The 17889-nt window shown below is 34.8% G+C and overlaps 1 protein-coding gene and 1 pseudogene across 3 annotated transcripts in view; both read right to left on the reverse strand.

The window, feature by feature from the left end:
• The window catches only part of LOC103336403 (disease resistance protein Roq1-like), a 73680-nt pseudogene that overhangs the window by 1599 nt on the left and 54192 nt on the right, over positions 1–17889 (reverse strand). The gene's annotated exons all lie outside the window — the stretch shown is intronic.
• On the reverse strand, positions 969–7180 carry LOC103336405 (TMV resistance protein N-like). Of its 2 annotated transcripts, XM_016795119.2 has the most exons (6): positions 7023–7180; positions 6310–6915; positions 5053–6169; positions 4080–4358; positions 1710–2726; positions 969–1592 (listed from the first exon to the last, which is right to left on the reverse strand). In XM_016795119.2, exons 2-6 carry the CDS (start codon positions 6897–6899, stop codon positions 1068–1070), a joined length of 3528 nt encoding a protein of 1175 aa, XP_016650605.2. In that variant the 5' UTR covers positions 6900–6915; positions 7023–7180; the 3' UTR covers positions 969–1067. The 2 variants fall into 2 exon arrangements, with proteins under 2 accessions (XP_016650605.2, XP_088911084.1); XM_089054958.1 differs by lacking the exon at positions 7023–7180 and having other exon boundaries at positions 1461–1597; positions 6310–6975.

Here is a 17889-nt window from a genome sequence, read left to right on the forward strand (position 1 = left end):
TTTATAGAATAGCACTAGGTGACTAGGTTCATTTCATTCTGAAAACAATAAAATCTGACAGAGCAGTTTAAATAGAGGAACAGAAAATTACAGCACATCCTGCAAACTATACAAACAAGATGTAACAAGAGAATTACTCTCTCTCCTCCTACCTAATACAAGAACAATGAACAGAGACAGAATGACGCAGTCAAATTTAGAACTTTGAGAATGCCACCAATTGCTTGTTTTTCCTCATCATTAATTTAACAGAAAAAACTCTAAATTTAGTTTAGAAGAATAAACCCTAAATTCAAAGGAAGAGGATGCTTACCGTACTGATATGAGAAAGAGAAACCCAGCGGAGAGAGATCTCAGTTCGATTTCTATGGAGAAAATGAACGACAGAGACAGAGACAGAGAGCGCGAATGAGAGAGAGCGAGAGAGAGCGCTGAGTTCCGGGGAGTAGACTCTCCAGACTGGCCTTCTACCTGCCTCTGTGATAAAGTGCGCTTGCACTGCCTAGTGGTCTTGGGTTCGAAGGTTGGTACCACATTCTCCACAAACCCAAAAAGCAAACTCTCCAGAGAGCAGTCCACTTTAATTATTTCCCCTAATATACAGACAGCTTCCTTTTCTGTTTCCAAAAATGATGATTGGCATTGTCTCAAGTATTGCCTCATGGTTGCTACTAAGAACATCCACAATGATAGTGCTTTATTTCTTAACTAAAATTTGTAAGAATATACGAAAGTTATTTTATGAGCTCTCTAAAAAATTTCAACTTCAACCATACTCTCTAATTTGGAGTCATAAATGTTATAACTCTTTTTTGATTGGTCCATCTCTATTAAAAAATAAAATAAAAAATAGTTAGCATTAAATGAAAGTTTGAAATACTCATTAAATAAAATAGCATTAAATTATAGGGTTCACCAGAGTCATTTCTCTCTCCATTTAGGAGCTTTACGAGCTTCTGTCTAGGAGGTGGTTTAGAGAGCCCATTGTGGATGTTATCATACTGTTTTCGCTGATTGAGAACTTGTGGTTGGTTCATTCTCATAAATTTGAAACTTTGTGAATAACACTAGTTTTCCTCATCAGAGCCACCACTTCCACCATCAATTGGGCCTGCCTCGTCATCGTATCCATATACTACTGGCTTCGAGATTTTCAGTATTTGGCTGAGTTCTTCCAAATCTCTCTTGTACACCAAACGGGCTCCACATTTCTTTATAATCGAGCTTGTTTTCAGTTCTTTTTTCCCAGAATCTTTTGACCAATACTGCCCTTCAAATGATAACTGATGACTGCCTGAGGCATCCCTGAGATAGGGACCATTGCGAGGCAAATAGAAAACGAAAAGGTGTTGTGACCTAAGATCCCCGACTATAAAAGTATTATCATACGGTTTCCATGAAAAGCGAATTTGGAAAAAATTGTAGTCTGGATGTGCAGAATCTTCAAAAACAACACATAAAGCAATCCCAACCCAGTCACTACATGTTTGTGGTGGCAGCTCCACAATTATTGAATCTCCCACACAATGATTATCGAACCAATCTGGAATTTCACTTACAGGCCATACAATACGGTCATCATGATACCTTACCTGTACTAAAAGAATTACAATTATATTTACTTACTATAGAGAAAGAAAACCACGAATATATATATATATATATATATATAAAATATATTCATTCAGCGAGAGAGAGTGTGTGTGTACCTCAGCGGCCAATCCCATTATCATTGCAAATATTCTATTAATCCAGCCTTCTTCTTCAACCAATCTGAAGCAATTAAAACAAGTAAACATAAAACCATACACATTGGCTCCTTCGCTCAACTTTGATGGATCTGACAGCCTTTTTAAGGAAGTACAGTCGTCTACATGTACAAATAATGGGGATCTCTTTGGCGGAAGATCTGGCAATTGCCCAAGCCTTTCGCACCTCTGCAATCGAAGAATCCAAAGCTCAGAAAGGAATCTAATGCTTGAGGGAAGGCTAACGAAATTGTTTCCCCTAAGGCCCAACTCTTTTAAAGAAGACAAGCAGCCGATATCATCTGGAATGGCTCCTTCACCAATATTACAATCACTCAGATCTAATTTCGTCAAAGACCCTAAACGATTTAGAGAGGGCAACACCAAACCCCAACGCTCAGGGTCAGGATTCTTTCTAATTCCAAATATGCGGTCAACGCCCCACCCAATGCCATCCCTTGAAGCAACTGATCCACTAAGGGATAGAGTTTTGAGATTTTTCATGCCAACTTTTGAGCATCCGTAGCCATAGAGGCTTTTAAGAGACTTCAAATTGCATATCGCACTCGGTAGACCCAAGAGACTTTTGCAATCATGTATATCTAGACAAACAAGGCCAACCAGACGTCCAATTGATGAAGGTATATGCTTGATAGCAGTCTCACATAGAACAATCGTTTTCAAGTTCTGCATATGTTCCCCAAATTCTGGAATCTTTTTCACTTTTGAGCAGCCCGAAAGACTAAAGAATTCAAGAGAATCCATTTCCAACTCACTTGGGAGACACTGTATACTTTTACATTGATAAAAACTTAAAACCTTTAGCTTTTTGTGAACTGCAATAGACAGGTGAACCTCGCCTAATTTCTTACAACCGCCCAGATTCAATTTCTCAAGATTTGGAATGCGTGTGAAATCTGGGATACTGGTCAATTTATCAGAGTTACTAAGATCCATATATTTCAAATTCGGAAAATCCTGCCAGTACATAAAAGTTGTAGAATTATAAGTTTCAAAAAACCTTGCAAGTTAAAACAAGGTACAATACAACCATACTCAATATAATTATAATTAAAAAAATTACAAAATGCCGTATTTCAAGAAGATTTTTTTTATTTAAACCCCACACTCCTCTTAGTTCACCCCAATACTTAAATCATTAAGCTGTAAGTTTTATTATTGTGTAAAAAGACAAAAAAGGTCATCCAACTTAATACTTAACCCTAGTACATCTATACACACACCCCACAACTCTTCAAATTAAGTTTTAAAAAAATACAAACTCTTCTACATCCTATGTCATATTACGTTTCTCTTTTAAAGACGTAGAACATTGAAGAGCCTACCTCTTTGAAATATGAGCGGAAGCTGATGGAAAGACTTGTTGATTGTTTCACTGTAATGATCATTCTCTTTCCTTTGTTGATTGCTTTTTTTTTTTGGGTACTCTTGGCTGTTGATTGCTTGATTGTTTTGATTTTTGATTTAAAATTTATACTTGATGTTTTGGTAAAACTGTTCTCTTTCTCTAGAAAGTATTGAATTTTCTTCATATTATATTAATTGACATACACGTTCAAAAGGCACGAAACTAAGAGATTCATGGGAATATTGTTAAGTTGGGTTTTTATTATCCTGCTGAGAAGAGGGAGAGAAGAAGCCCAAGCTTTGATAATGGTCCTACAATTTGCTGGGTTCGTCGTATATCAAAAGACAAGTACTTCTACTTTGGCTATGAGCAATGGATTGCTTTGTCTGCAGCTGTGTTTTTTTTTTTTTTTGGGTCCAATTTAGATTCAGAAAACAAATTACTTTGAGTATAAAAGATTAATACATGCACGAATAAGAATGCTTGCCAGAACGAACCAATGCACTGCAAAACTCAAGGAAGAATAGGAAGCAACAACAATTTATATCAATTTGAAACTTGAAGGAATTCTTTTAAGGACAATTATTCAAATGTCAAACAAGCCACGTGAAGTTTTTCAGTGTAAACATGAATGGGCTAAGCTTGTGGACTTAAGTTAAATTGTATGTTTATGCACTTGAAAACAGACAATGAATAAGACTCTGAAATATCATCAAAAAAATTAATTTAATACTTACTATTTCTCATGCTCAGAACGTATTTTCTCCTTGTGGGGTTTAAATATGAAATCTCTTTTACTTCTTATTTTTTCAGATTGGGATGTATTTAAGGGTAGTTTGGGAAGATAGTGGGGTTTACTTAGAAATTGTGAAAATTTAAATTAAAAGTTGGGGTAAACTTAGAACATGGGGTGAACTAAGAGAAGTGGGGTTTAAATAGAAAATCTCTTTCAAGAATCTTACCTTTGCTCCATCCCAAAGCCGGACAAGTTTGCTTTCCCTCATTTTTAGTTTAGAAAGCAAATGTGGTTCAAAACATGATGGGAGCGATTTGGAAGGATACCGACTCCAATGGATAATTCTTAAGGAATTTGGAAGAAATTTAGGGCCTGAAGAAAACATCACATTATCAAAGTGAAGGAGCCTTAACCCGTGCATCTCATTGAAGGCTTCAGTACAATTCCAGGGCACTTCTTCTAATTTGGGCAGAGCTAGGACCATGCCTTCAATTGCTCCTGTTCCCTAATATATATAATTAAGAAAAAGGAAAAAGTTAATTCATCTCATCTCATTAAAGTCTAATATCTCTAAATAACTTCTCATTTGAAAAAGAGATTTTCTATTTAAACCCCGCACTTCTCTTTGTTCACCCCAATACTTAAATCATTAAGCTGTAAGTTTTATTATTGTGTAAAAAGACAAAAAAGGTCATCGAACTTAATAATTAACCCTAGTACACACACCCCACACACTCCACCACTCTTCATATTAAGTTTTAGAAACATCCTTCCAACTTCCTGTTTACAAACTCTCTCTCTCTCTCTCTCTCAAGTTCTCAACTCAACAATACCCAAGTGTTAGAATTCCAGTTACAATCCTTGAAGAGAGGTAAAGCTGTTCTCTTCTTCTAGATATTAAATTTTGGATTTAAGGTTTCATTTGTTTGTGTTTTTTTTTGTTGGGAACAAAGAAAATTGTGGGGTTTAAATAGAAAATCTCTTTTAATTCTTAATTTTTCAGTTTGGGGTGTATTTAAGGGTAGTTTGGAAAGATAGTGGGGTTTTCTTGGAAATTTTGAAAATTTAAATTAAAAGTTGGGGTGAACTTAGAACATGAGGTGAACTAAGAGAAGTATGAGGTTTAAATAGAAAATCTCTTTGAAAAATGGCATATATTTTGGTCCAAGTATATATAGTATCTCTAAATAACTTCTTACCGTATTGTTCATGAATACATGAGAAATGTCACTGTGATGCCACAAAAGACTGCGTTTACTAGGCTCGGGAGACTCTTCACGAACAATTTTCCATGCCATTTCTTGTATCAAATCATGCATCTCAACAATATTGCTACGAAAGTGGCATTTCTCAATAGTTAAGAGAGATTTCTCAATAAGAATATCAATCTCAATATGACTGGAAATGTCAAGGATACAGTCTAGTATTTGAATTACTTGCTCTTTATTCTTCCCTCTATGGAGACACGCAACATGTAGAAAAATTTTCTTCTCCATCTCTTTTAGTCCATCATAGCTTACTTTGAGTGAATCAAAAATATCTGGATCAGGAATTTTGTTTAGATTATGCAACACACTCTTCCACGCATCTTGATCTCTCCCATACAAAGCACGCCCCAAAGTTTTAAGAGCTAATGGAAGGCCTTTGGCATAATCTAGGAAATGCCGTGACAGTTCCTGAAAACCTTCCTTAGGCTGATCTTTCTTAAAGGCATGTCGACAAAAGAGCTCAAGAGCTTTATCATCCTTTAATACAACGACCTTATACGGTTTCTCTATACCATGCTCAACTAGTAGACGCTCATCCCTAGTTGTGATGATAATTCTACTCCCTACACCGAACCATTTTTTATTTCCAACCAGTTTTTCTAATTGGTTTAGTTGACCCACATCATCAAGCACGAGAAGAACCTTTTTATTCCATAAACGGTTCTGAATGAAAAGGGTTCCGGCTTCTTCATCCCCAACATAGGCAACATTTTCTTTCAAGATTGGGAAAAGAATTTGTCTTTGTAGATTAACTAGACCACCTTGCTTTCCAGAAACCTCTCTCACATTAGATAGAAACCAGCTAAGTTCAAAATGATGGGAAATTCTCTCGAAAACTAGCTTAGCAAGGGTTGTTTTGCCTACCCCGCCCATCCCCCATATCCCTATAAAGCGAACATCATTATCTTTGGGAGCTAATTGCAAATGTAGTTGCTCAAGTGCAGAATCAATCCCGACTAACTTGTCTAGAGAACCTGACAACATGAACGTTGGATGCACTTTCCTAAACACATATTTGACAATGTGTTTAATAAGCTCTGCTTCCGACCTACAAGGAAGAAAATTAAAATAACCATTAATTCATAAATATAACATCCAAGGTTATTGATTAAGGCAAGAACTGAAACGTAACATCCAAGTAGAGCTCTTGTTAAGAAACAAGCAAGTTGTTAATCCATGCATGCTTACGGATAATTCTTTGAATCCCACCCAGAGATATTGGCTATTTTTGTTAAAGCAGCTCTCCACCGATTCACCATCTCTACATCTCCACTAAACTCTTCATGCTTTGAATCCCACCCGAAGAGATTGCCTACTTTTCTTAAAGGAGCTCTCCACCAATTCACCACCCTAAACTTTTCTTCATGCTTAGTGAAGGCTTCCGCAAAACTCCCCCTTTGATTTCGTACATCGGAAGGATCCACGTGATAAAAGATTGGTAGAATTCTCTTGGTGTCTTGCATGCATTCAAGAATCTTGGAAAGTTCATCCAAGCACCAGGCGGAAGAAGCGTAATTTGGGGAGAGAATAATGATGGCAAGATGTGATTCTTTGACTGCGGTCAACAACTCAGAAGAAATAGTTGCTCCTATTTCAAGGTCTCGGTCGTCCTTGAAAGTTTTAATTGCTTGCCAGTACAGTTCATGGTATAAATGGGATAGAAAACCACTGCGAGTGTCTTCACCCCTGAAACTCAAAAAGACATCATGCTTCCAATGGGGAGGAGCCCATTCAGCTGAAGTACGAGATGTAGAGGCTCTTTGGGTGCTCAAGGCCATGAGAAAAAGACAGTTCCTGGAAATATGGTTCGGCAAACACTCAGGAAATACATAAAATGAAAATGGTAGCTTTAATTTTTCTTTTGGGTAATTGAAAAGAGAAGAAGGGAAGAGAGCAAATACCTAGCAAAACAAACTAGAGATTAATGAAATGGAAATGCAGCAACTCAAACAACAGCTCAGCGGCGATGGGGTTTTGAAACTCGAGTCAGCAATTCCAAGATCGCCGCTTTGATACCATGCTAAAATATGAGAACTGTAAGAGAATATTTATTTGTGGAAATTTTATATGTATTCTTCTCCTTGTAGGAGGTCATATTTATAGTACAACGAAACTTTAATGGGCAGGTAAATAATAAATTCCTATTTCTATTTACGGTAGGAAATCAGGAATTAAAGTAAATCAGTTACAATTATAATAGGAATTCTTAATGTGAAAAAAACATAGTCAATAGTCTACAAGTCACGCCAACAAAACACACCAACTCGAACATTATCTCAGCAGAACAACAAATTAACAAATCACAAAGCCAGAGAATTGGCAAGAAAACAACCACAAGAACCAATCCCTTCAAAAACCCACCCCAAAAAAACAGAGAGAGGGTAGTGAACACACTTTCTATTTTTTTCTGTGGGTGGTAGAGCCCGTGGGTCGGGTTTCTTTTCTTTTCTTTTTTGCAATAAAAAGATAAACTTCAATTCATGAATGAAACCACCAATTTTATTCAATCCGAAGACAAAGCGACCAATTTTCCCTTTTTCTAATTAATATCATAGCACAAGTCAAAAAATGGAATTTTCCATGTGGTGGCAAAACAATTTGCACAGGAAAGAGACTCAAAAGACAGGACAAAAAACTAAAGAAGCGAGGAAATCCCCAAGAGAGAGCTTACCCGTAAGCGAGAGGGAGAGATATGGAATACTGCGTCGTGGTGACCAAATTGGAAACATTGTTAAAGGGTGAATGATTTCTTTTTTGACCCAAGAAAAGTATGGATGTGTACCAAACTCCATATTTTGGTAGGTAGTTACTATCCGTATTATACGTGAATAATAGATTTCAAAAACATCATGAAATGTTTAATTGGATGAAGCGATTTCTAACTCTAGAAATTCAGATACATTATAAAGTTAAATTGTTTGTTTTGATTATTACAATTCATGTATCCTAATTGTCTAGTTGCATTAATATTTTCATGTGTACAAAAAAAGGCATATTGGAGTCCAACCACACTATCTATAAAACAGTTATTTTTATTATTATTATTGATGTTTCACCTTTTAAGATCTCTACTTATTAATGATTAATAATACATTTTTTTATAACTATAATTCACCAATGAAACCATGAAAGAAAGAAAACTCTAATTAATTATTAAGAACGATTCAATACAACAAACAAACGATCAATAATGAAACATTGATGTAAAGGAAGTTGAGGTTCCACCCCAAAACCAATTGGCAATGGGGGAAGTAGCCCAACTCCTTATAAACCCAAGCTTGGTCCCTTAACTTTTTAATGTAGGACAAACACTCTCAACACCCCCCGCACATGTGGAGAACTTTCAGCCTAACACGTGGACAACACATATCGGGTGGCGTGGGAGCACGTGTGGCCGTTGGGCCCAACACGTGAAGCCTTGCTCTGGTATCATGAAGGAAGTTGAGGTTGGTACCACATTCTCTACCAAACCCAAAAAGTAAACTCTCCAGAGAGAAAAAATTATATTATGTGGTGGTGCCAAAACAATTTCCACTGAAAACGGAGCCAAAATACAGGGCTGGAAATTGAAGAAGAAACAAAGAAATATCCCAAGAAAGAGTGAACACGTCGAATGACCACAAAAGTCAAGGAAAAAAAAAAGGAAAGGAAGGAAAAACGTGAAATATATTGCCAAAGTGATAACCAAGACCAACAAAGTGAAATGAAATTTCAAGGCAAAAGTGATGACCAAGACCATTAAAGGTCAAGAAGAAAAACATGAAATATACTGTCCAAGCAAGTTCCCAACTTTGGTTTTATTTTTCTAGAGAGGAAGATATTTACATGACATCTTGAAGCAGTTCACTTTAATTGTGTTCCCTATATGGTCCAAACAAGTTCCTTCTCTGTTTCCAGAAATGATAATTCACTAGTTTTATTTTATTTTATTTTTCCTATAAGCTGTTTTCTTATTTTGTTGGTGTTTTATATATATATATATATACCTACCTACCTTCCAAGTAATAGTTTTTTTATTTTATTTTATTATTTTTTTCTTAAAGTTTTATCTTTTTATAGCTTTCTGATGACCTTCATGAATGACCTGCAATGATTAAACTTATCATATTCGGAAGATTCATATGTGACCCCAAAAAATAAATTTAAAGGAAGAAAAAAAAAAAAAAAGGCACTGCTTCAGATCATATGTGACTAAAAATCCACAAAGTTGGGAACTTTATGATATCATGTAAGAAAGAAAAAAAAAACTATTAGTAAACTGCAATTATTGAAACCACAGATAAGTTGAATGGCTATTAAAGTGAGTTGAATGGATATGAACATCATAGCACAATAAACTCTCAAGAGGAAAAAGGAAATTTACATTACGTGTGAATTTCCTAAAGTAGAAGCAAGGAAACCCCCAAGAAAGAGCTTAACTCTGAACATGTCCAATAATACCCATAAGGGTCAAGGTTAAGAAACCGAAAAAAAAAAAAAAATACGTGAAAGTGTTTTACCAAAAAGAAAGGAAAAATATTTTCCACCAAAAAAAAAGTGAAAGGAAATTTAAAGCAAATAATGAGAGAGAGAGAGAACCACCAAATTGGAAACTTTATGCGAATAATAAATTTCAAATATATTTTAGCACAAACCCAAAATTAATTCATAAAAACACAATGGAGATAATGAAAGCAGGGTAGGGGACGTAGGAAAGGAAATAATGGAAGAGAGAAAGAGACAGAAAGCGACAGAGAGAGATGGAAAACTCTATGTCCGCGTGGTTGTGTTGACCAAAGAAAACCACACAATTGGAATCTAAGTCACTAAAGAATCAAACTAAAGAGCCAAAAGACAGGGCAAGAAATTGAAGAAAAAACAAGGAAATCCCAAAGAAAGAGCTGAACACGTCCAATACCCCACTGAAACTGGAGTCCCACACTATTTTAGTAGGGAGTTTCACAAAGAAAAAACCCTCAAAACAGTATTATTTTTTTAAAAAAATTTATTATTTCTTTTTAATGATTAACAATACATTTTTTTTTAACTTTAATTTACCGATGAAACAATGAATGAAAGAAAACTCCAAGAGCATCCACAATCATGCTCTCTATTTTTTAGTTAAATTTTAACTAAAAACATACAAAATTTATTTTAGGAGCTCCAATCACGCTTTCTAGTTTAGGGAGTTATAAATGCTATAATTCTTTTTTAATTGGTCTATCTCTATTAAATAAATAAAATAATAATAAACATTAATTAAAGGTTTGAAATACTCATTAAATAAAGCAGCATTAAATTATAAGAAGCAACTAGAGTCATTTTCTCTCGATTTAGGAGCTCCTGAGGTGGATAAGAGCATAGTTGGAGTTGAATTTGTCCAGATCCTCCCTAAAATTTGTCTAAGAATGTGATTTAAGGAGCTCATTATAAATGCTCTAACTATTTCATTAATAAGAAGGAATCAGTACAAACAAACAATCAATGATGAAACATTGTTGTACTGTACACTGTGGTGGTGCCAAAACAATTTCCACACAAAACAGGGCCAAAACACACGGAAGAAGAAACGAGGGAATCCCCAAAAAAGAGATGAACACGTCCAATGACCATAAAAGTCAAGAGGAAAAACGTGAAATATACTGCCAAAGTGAAATTACCAAGACCCACAAAATGAAACGAAATTTCAAGGCAAAAGTGATTTGGTCCAAACAAGTTCCCAACTTCGGTTTTATTTTTCTAGAGAGGAAGATACTTACATGACATCTTGAAGCAGTCCACTTTAATTGTTTCCCCGATATGGTTCAAACAAGTTCCTTCTCTGTTTCCAGAAATAATAATTCACTAGTTTTATTTTATTTTATTTTATTTTTCATATAAGCTGTTTTCTTGTTTTGTTGGTGTTTTTTTCTATATATATACCTACCTACCTTCCAAGTAATAGTTTTTATTATTTTATTTTATTATTATTTTCTTAAAGTTTTATCTTTTTATTGCTTTCTGATTACCTTCATGAATGACCTGCAATGGTTAAACTTAACATATTCGGAAGATTCATGTGACCCCAAAAAAGAAATTTAAAGGAAGAAAAAAAAAAAAGGGACTGCTTCAGATGTGACTAAAAATCCACAAAGTTGGGAACTTATGATACCGTGTAAGAAAGAAAAAAAACCTATTAGTAAGGAATCACAATCAAATCAATACAAACAAACACTGATGAAACATCGCAGAACACTGCAATTATTGAAACCACAATCCATCATAGCAGTGCCACATAATTCATACAAGACAAAACCATATAAATTATCTGCTATATACAGTGCATAATTAATGTTATGGGAATCACACGTCAATCATAATGAGACTAGAATGTCAAGGTGCAATTCGAAGTTCTTACAAATAAGAATACTTTAGATTCGAATCTCTTTATCATGGAGGTAATTAAATTAAGTACACTATAATTGTTCCATCATAACTTATAGAAACCAAATTAATTATGATGCTTGAGTTAAAAAGTAAGATGCTTAATGATGGAATAAAAGTACTATTTTTTAATTTCGATAAAATAAAAGTACTATTTTTAAAATTTTGGTTAATTTTTTAATATAAAAAGAATTGTGTACATTCGGTGACATAGTGTACTATTTTGCTGTATAGTGACATAGCTCAATGATGCTCTCATACCATGCCATGTGGACAACCACCCCTTATATGTAGATTCAATTTCAAATACATTTGAATGTATCATGCAGAACGGAAAAACATTTCTTGTAACGGGAATAACACTATTTTGCTATCTCCACAATAATGCTTGAAAAAATAATCCTAGGTGGTTTGAAACATTTACTAGTATACCTTGTTATTAGTGTAGCAAACAAGTTTAAGGGGAAACGTCTCAAGATGGAGTAATATTTTTTTTAGGGTTAAATAAATTTTCTTTAGATGCAAAGGAAATTATTAAGACAATCAATGCAGGATCTATGAAAACACATATTTTACTAGTCAATAAAAAAATAACACGTGAAAAAGAGGCATTCCTTAAATCAACTAATTATCCTAATTAAATCCTATTGAGCATTGGTCCATCTTAATAATTTGTAACATTGGGCAAGGAGCTTGCAATGGACAGCTATCTTCGAGTAGACTTTGAAGTCTTCGTATGCAAACTCATGATGACTGACTCACACAAAAAGACTGTAAAGTCTTTTCAATTTTTTGGTTTCACAAAAATACTGTTAAGTCCACATACTAGAGTGTAAACTAGACTTTTAAGTCTTTGCACATCAACATTTAACTCAAACGTCAGCAAACGGTAATTTTTTTTTTTCCTTTTGCTTTTTTAATTGCTCAATAACTTTATTTTACCATTTATGTGTTTTTTCTTTGAAAGGAGCTCTTAGATATAGGTTCAATTTCACTTATGTCATCAGAATTGGGATATACCAAATTTTCTAAAAAGCAGAAGAAAAAAACTATACAACACACAACTGACTCTTATTCATGTCACTATGTGGAAAAAGATAATTGAAGAAAAATTTGTCAGTGGTCCAAGTAAACAAGTAATAAATCAATGAATATTGGGGAAATTAATGGATGCGATCGAAGACTTATGACTTAGATTTGATATGGTGATTTGCCTTTCAATCAGCTATTGACTTAGACTTAATATGGTGATTTGTCTTCCAACGCGTGCCCCAACTTGCAGTTATTAACTCGGCTCGACTTGGTAAGGTGCCTTCCCATGTCCACTCAACCACTGGCTTTGCTTCCCATCCCCCTGAACACAAGCTACAAATATCTTCTTGCAAATGTGGACTTGACTTAAGTGAAACACATGAAAATATCTCTGCCCAACCCAATATTAATATAATACCTATATATTTATTGATACTAAAAAATGAAAATTGGGGTTTTTATTCAACAACTATAATACAAGAGTTTTTCAAAACACTTTGGTTATTGACCAAGTCTATTTTGAAATGCTCCTATAATTTAGGTTAATATTAGATGGGGTCTTACAATTACACACGAAAGTTTCTCGTATTATAGTGATGATGACGAAACACTTAAGTATATTTAGTGTTGGATATCTTATCATAGAGTTTTGGAGCAGCTTCCTTTTTTGCATTCGGATTCTTTGATTTGATTTGTTTTGTTGCTCGTTAAATGATTAGTATATGAATTACTCAATTCTGTTCTTCTGGATTCCTGTGGTCCAAGGAAATTGTGGTCACCCACCCTTGGATATAAATTATAATATAAGGGTTATTAAAAAAAACAAGTTTAAAATTAAACAACAACTAAAAAATGAAAAAACTAAAACTAAGGAGCAAAACACGCTCCCAATGAAGCAAGAGAGCTTGGGTGGTGAGATGCATATGGATTGGTTGATGAGCAATTCTCAGTCGGAATAGGGGCGAGATGCTGAAGACGATGACCAATTCTCAGTCGGGTTGGGTAGTGAGATGCATCTGGATTTTTTTGCTGACCATACCCAACCCATATGAGAGAGAGGGAAAGAAGACAGAGAGATAGGCATACAAAAAAGGGGAATGGGAGGTGCATCAGAGACATAGGATAGGGGAGATTGGGGGGGTGGGCTAGGTATTTTATTTTTATTTTTAATTATAATGGCTTGGATGAAATGAATGATGATCACAAGACTTAAATTTATATTCCACTACTTTAATTCTCAACAGCAACCAAATTGATTTTTAACAATTGTATCATGTTTTTTTTTTTTGTTTACACCCTGTTATTTTTCTTTTAATTTTTTGTATCATAATGTTATATGAAGTTTAGGTTTTTTCTACTTAAGAGTTGAGGGTGGGTCCAACAAAAAATAAGAATCTATGGTGGCGTCTTGTAATCTATAATGAGGAGAACTCTGTAGTTATAATTTACAAAAAGGAAAAAGGAGCTCTTAGATATAGGTCCAATTTCATTTATGTCATCAGAAGTGGACTACACCAAATTTTCTCAAAAGAAGAAGAAAAAAACTATACAACATACAACTGAGTCTTATTCATGTTGCTATGTGGAAAAAGATAATTGAAGAAAAATTTGTCAGTGGTCCAAATAAACAAGTAATAAATCAATGAATATTGTGGAAATTAATGAATGAGATCGAAGACTTGTGACTTAGATTTGATATGGTGATTTGCTTTCAACCAACTATTGACTTAGACTTAATATGGTGATTTGTCTTCCAACGCGTGCCCCAACTTGCAGGTATTAGCTCGGCTTGACTTGGTAAGGTGCCTTCCCGTGTCCACTCAACCATTGGTTTTGCTTCCCATCCCCCTGGACACAAGCTACAAATATCTTCTTGCAAATGTGGACTTGACTTAAGTGAAACACATGGAAATATCTCTGCCCAACCCAATATTAATATAATACCTATATATTTATTGATACTAAAATATGAAAATTGGGTTTTTATTCAACAACTATAATACGAGAGTTTTTCAAAACACTTTGGTTGTTGACCAAGTCTATTTTGAAATGCTCCTATAATTTAGGTTAAGATTAGATGGGGTCTTACAATTACACACGAAAGTTTCTCGTATTATAGTGATGATGATGAAACACTTAAGTATATTTAGTGTTGGATATCTTATCATAGAGTTTCATAGCAGCTTCCTTTTTTGCATTCAGATTCTTTGATTTGATTTGTTTTGTTGCTCGTTAAATGATTAGTATATGAATTACTCAGTCCCATTCTTCTGGATTCCTGTGGTCCAAGGAAATTGCGGTCACCTACCATTGGATATAAATCATAATATAAGGGTTATTAAAAAAAACAAATTTAAAATTAAATAACAACTAAAATGGAAAAAGCTAAAACTAAGGAGCAAAACACGCTCCCAGTTAAGCAAGAGAGCTTGGGTGGTGAGATGCATATGGATTGGTTGACGAGCCATTCTCAGTCGGAATAAGGGCGAGATGCTGAAGACGATGACCAATTCTCAGTCAGGTAGGGTAGTGAGATGCATCTGGATTTTTTTTCCTACCATACCCAACCCATATGAGAGAGAGGGAGAGAAGACAGAGAGATAGGCATAAAAAAAAAGGGGGAAGGAGAGGTGCATCAGAGACATGGGATAGGGGAGATTGGGGGTGGGCTGGGTATTTTATTTTTATTTTTAATTATAATGGCTTGGATGAAATGAATGATGATCATAATACTTAAATTAATATCCCACTACTTTAATTCTCAACAGCAACCAAATTGATTTTTACCAATTGTATCATGTTTTTTTGTTTCCCCATTGTTCATGCTTTGAAGGCCCTATTATTTTTCTTTTAATTTTTTGTATCATAATGTTATAATAAGTTTTGGTTTTTTCTACTTAAGAGTCGAGGGTGAGTTCAACAAAAAATAAGAATCTAGGGTGGCGTCTTGTAATCTATAATGAGGAGAACTCTCTAGTTATAATATACAAAAAGGAAAAAGGAGCTCTTAGATATAGGTTCAATTTCACTTATTTCATCAGAAGTGGACTACACCAAATTTTCTAAAAAGAAGAAGAAAAAAACTATACAACGTACAACTGACTCTTATTCATGTCACTATGTGGAAAAAGATAATTGAAGAAAAATTTGTCAGTGGTCCAAGTGAACAAGTAATGAATCAATGAATATTGAGGAAATTAATGGATGAGATCAAAGACTTGTGACTTGACTTGATATAGTGATTTGCCTTCCAACACATGCTCCAACTGACGTGCAAGTATTGATTCAACTTGACTTGGTAAGGTGCCTTCCCGTGTCCACGCAACAATTGGCTTGCATCCCATCCCCCTAGGCACAAATTACAAATATCTTCTTGCAAATGTGGACTTGACTTAAGTGAGACATATGGAAATATCTCTACCCAACCCAATATTAATATAATACCTATATATTTATTGATACTAATAAATGAAAATTGGGTTTTTATTCAACAACTATATTTGACAGGAGCCGACCCAAATTCCACTTTGGAATCTGTGTTTAACCCTGTGCGTGTTCGACACTTATGGCGGGTGCTAGGCACAAATGACCTATTTGCCCTTCCATTAAAAATACAATATATCTCAAGTTTGACTTCTGCTGAAAATTTGGCAGTCTCCCATGTAAATTGAACATTTCCCAAAAAATTTCCACATGTAAAACAAGCTCAGATGTTTATATAACCCAACTACTAGCATATATCAATTATATCCAAAAAGAAATCAAGCATCATGTCATTCTGGCCTCAGGCCTTGACAAATCAAATAGCTCATTATGCTAACAGCATTCAATTCAATTTCTTAGAACATCTCCCGAATAGTGTTAGATTTCATAAGAACTTAACTGGACTACCTTTTTATTATATGACCTCGTGGCTGCACCTAGAACCCTAGGTTGCCTACGTACTCTTATTAAGGGATCAAGGCACATATAGTTCTCATAATCATCTCAGCTTCCTGTTCCAAGCTTCCTGGCATTACTCACTTGGCAATATATAATTAAATGAATGAATAAAAGCATTTAGATTCGGGTAATCACACTTGGAAAGCCATCACTATCCATTTCCTCGTGACACCATTGGTGACACGTCCTGCCCTGTAATCCTCGTTGGACTCAGGAGACATCCGTCAACCTGATCCACAGTCCTCGCTCCCACAGTCTGGATATTTTTAAGACTCGTGGAGCAAAATATGCTAGAAAAACTTAAGTTATTTAATACTATATAGAATAACAAAAGATAAAGATAAATAAACATAATAAAATAAAATAAGTTAAAGATTTATAAGTTTCAAAGACCCTTGTATCCTTGTATTGAAACTCATGTAAGGTTCATAAATAAATAAATATATACATATATATATATCAACAACTTAATTAGAATCTATATGTATGTTTCCATCTAGCACATGTAAAACAAATGTGACGCTTAAGAAAATAATGGTAACCATATAAAATCCTCAATTTAATTCAAAAGCATTTAAAATCTAAATTCTCTCCACGTAGGTGTACCCTCATTTCTGATCCGTCAATTCCATCCTCGCAAGTCTCGGAAACATAAAGTTAATCAAGCCACATTCCTCGCAAGTCTCAGAGATACCACTTCAATTTGAGCCGCAATCCTCGCAGGTCCCGGAGACACCAAGTCCATCCGAGCCGCATTCCTCGCAGGTCTTAGAGATAACACTTCAATCTGAGTCGCAATCCTCGCACCACACAGTTCAGGCTTCCCCGAAACTCGTGGGGCATTATCAAAATAACCCAAACTGTTTCAAAGTAACTAGGGGGCACCCTCGTGGTGGGTTTGAAAACCATAACCCGTCATTTATATCAACTTTCAATAAACTTGTTCTCAATTAAACTTAAAATATATATACATTGATATGCCACAATCTGATGAAAGCCAAGTGCTATGATTCATCCTTTTCAAATATTGAATATATGTATTAAATACTTAACTAGTTTGTTGCTCATATCGATCACTAATTAATATACGTTCAAACATTACATTTATAATCTTACAACACAATTAGTCATATGAATATATAAACAAATGGTAAATATTAGATAATTAAATAGTTATACTCTTAGAGGTTTCCTCAGTTTCACTTAAGCATTAATAACCCTTAGATATACCCTCGCATAGTGGAATATGCTTCCAATTATGCGTGCCCGCCTTTCCCAAAGTTTAGAGCGGTCTAAAAATGCCTCAGGACTTAAAAGCGATAAAGTCCCAAAAGTCAACTCCTGACCCCGTCGGTCCACGACCTCAAAATTCCAATCCGAGAGTCCCTAAAG

This window comes from Prunus mume, linkage group LG6 (genome assembly GCF_029339155.1).
Source record: "Prunus mume cultivar Tortuosa linkage group LG6, ASM2933915v1, whole genome shotgun sequence".
NCBI lineage: Eukaryota > Viridiplantae > Streptophyta > Magnoliopsida > Rosales > Rosaceae > Prunus > Prunus mume.

Bases quoted from the DNA above. Each gene is read 5' to 3' on its own strand.
- LOC103336405 (XM_016795119.2), bottom strand. From the start codon at position 6,899: ATGGCCTTGAGCACCCAAAGAGCCTCTACATCTCGTACTTCAGCTGAA. The intron at 4,359-5,052 runs GTAAGAAGTTAT...TATATATATTAG, and splicing joins ATGTATTCATGAACAATACG to GGAACAGGAGCAATTGAAGG. The intron at 1,593-1,709 runs GTACACACACAC...CTTTTAGTACAG, and splicing joins TAATGGGATTGGCCGCTGAG to GTAAGGTATCATGATGACCG.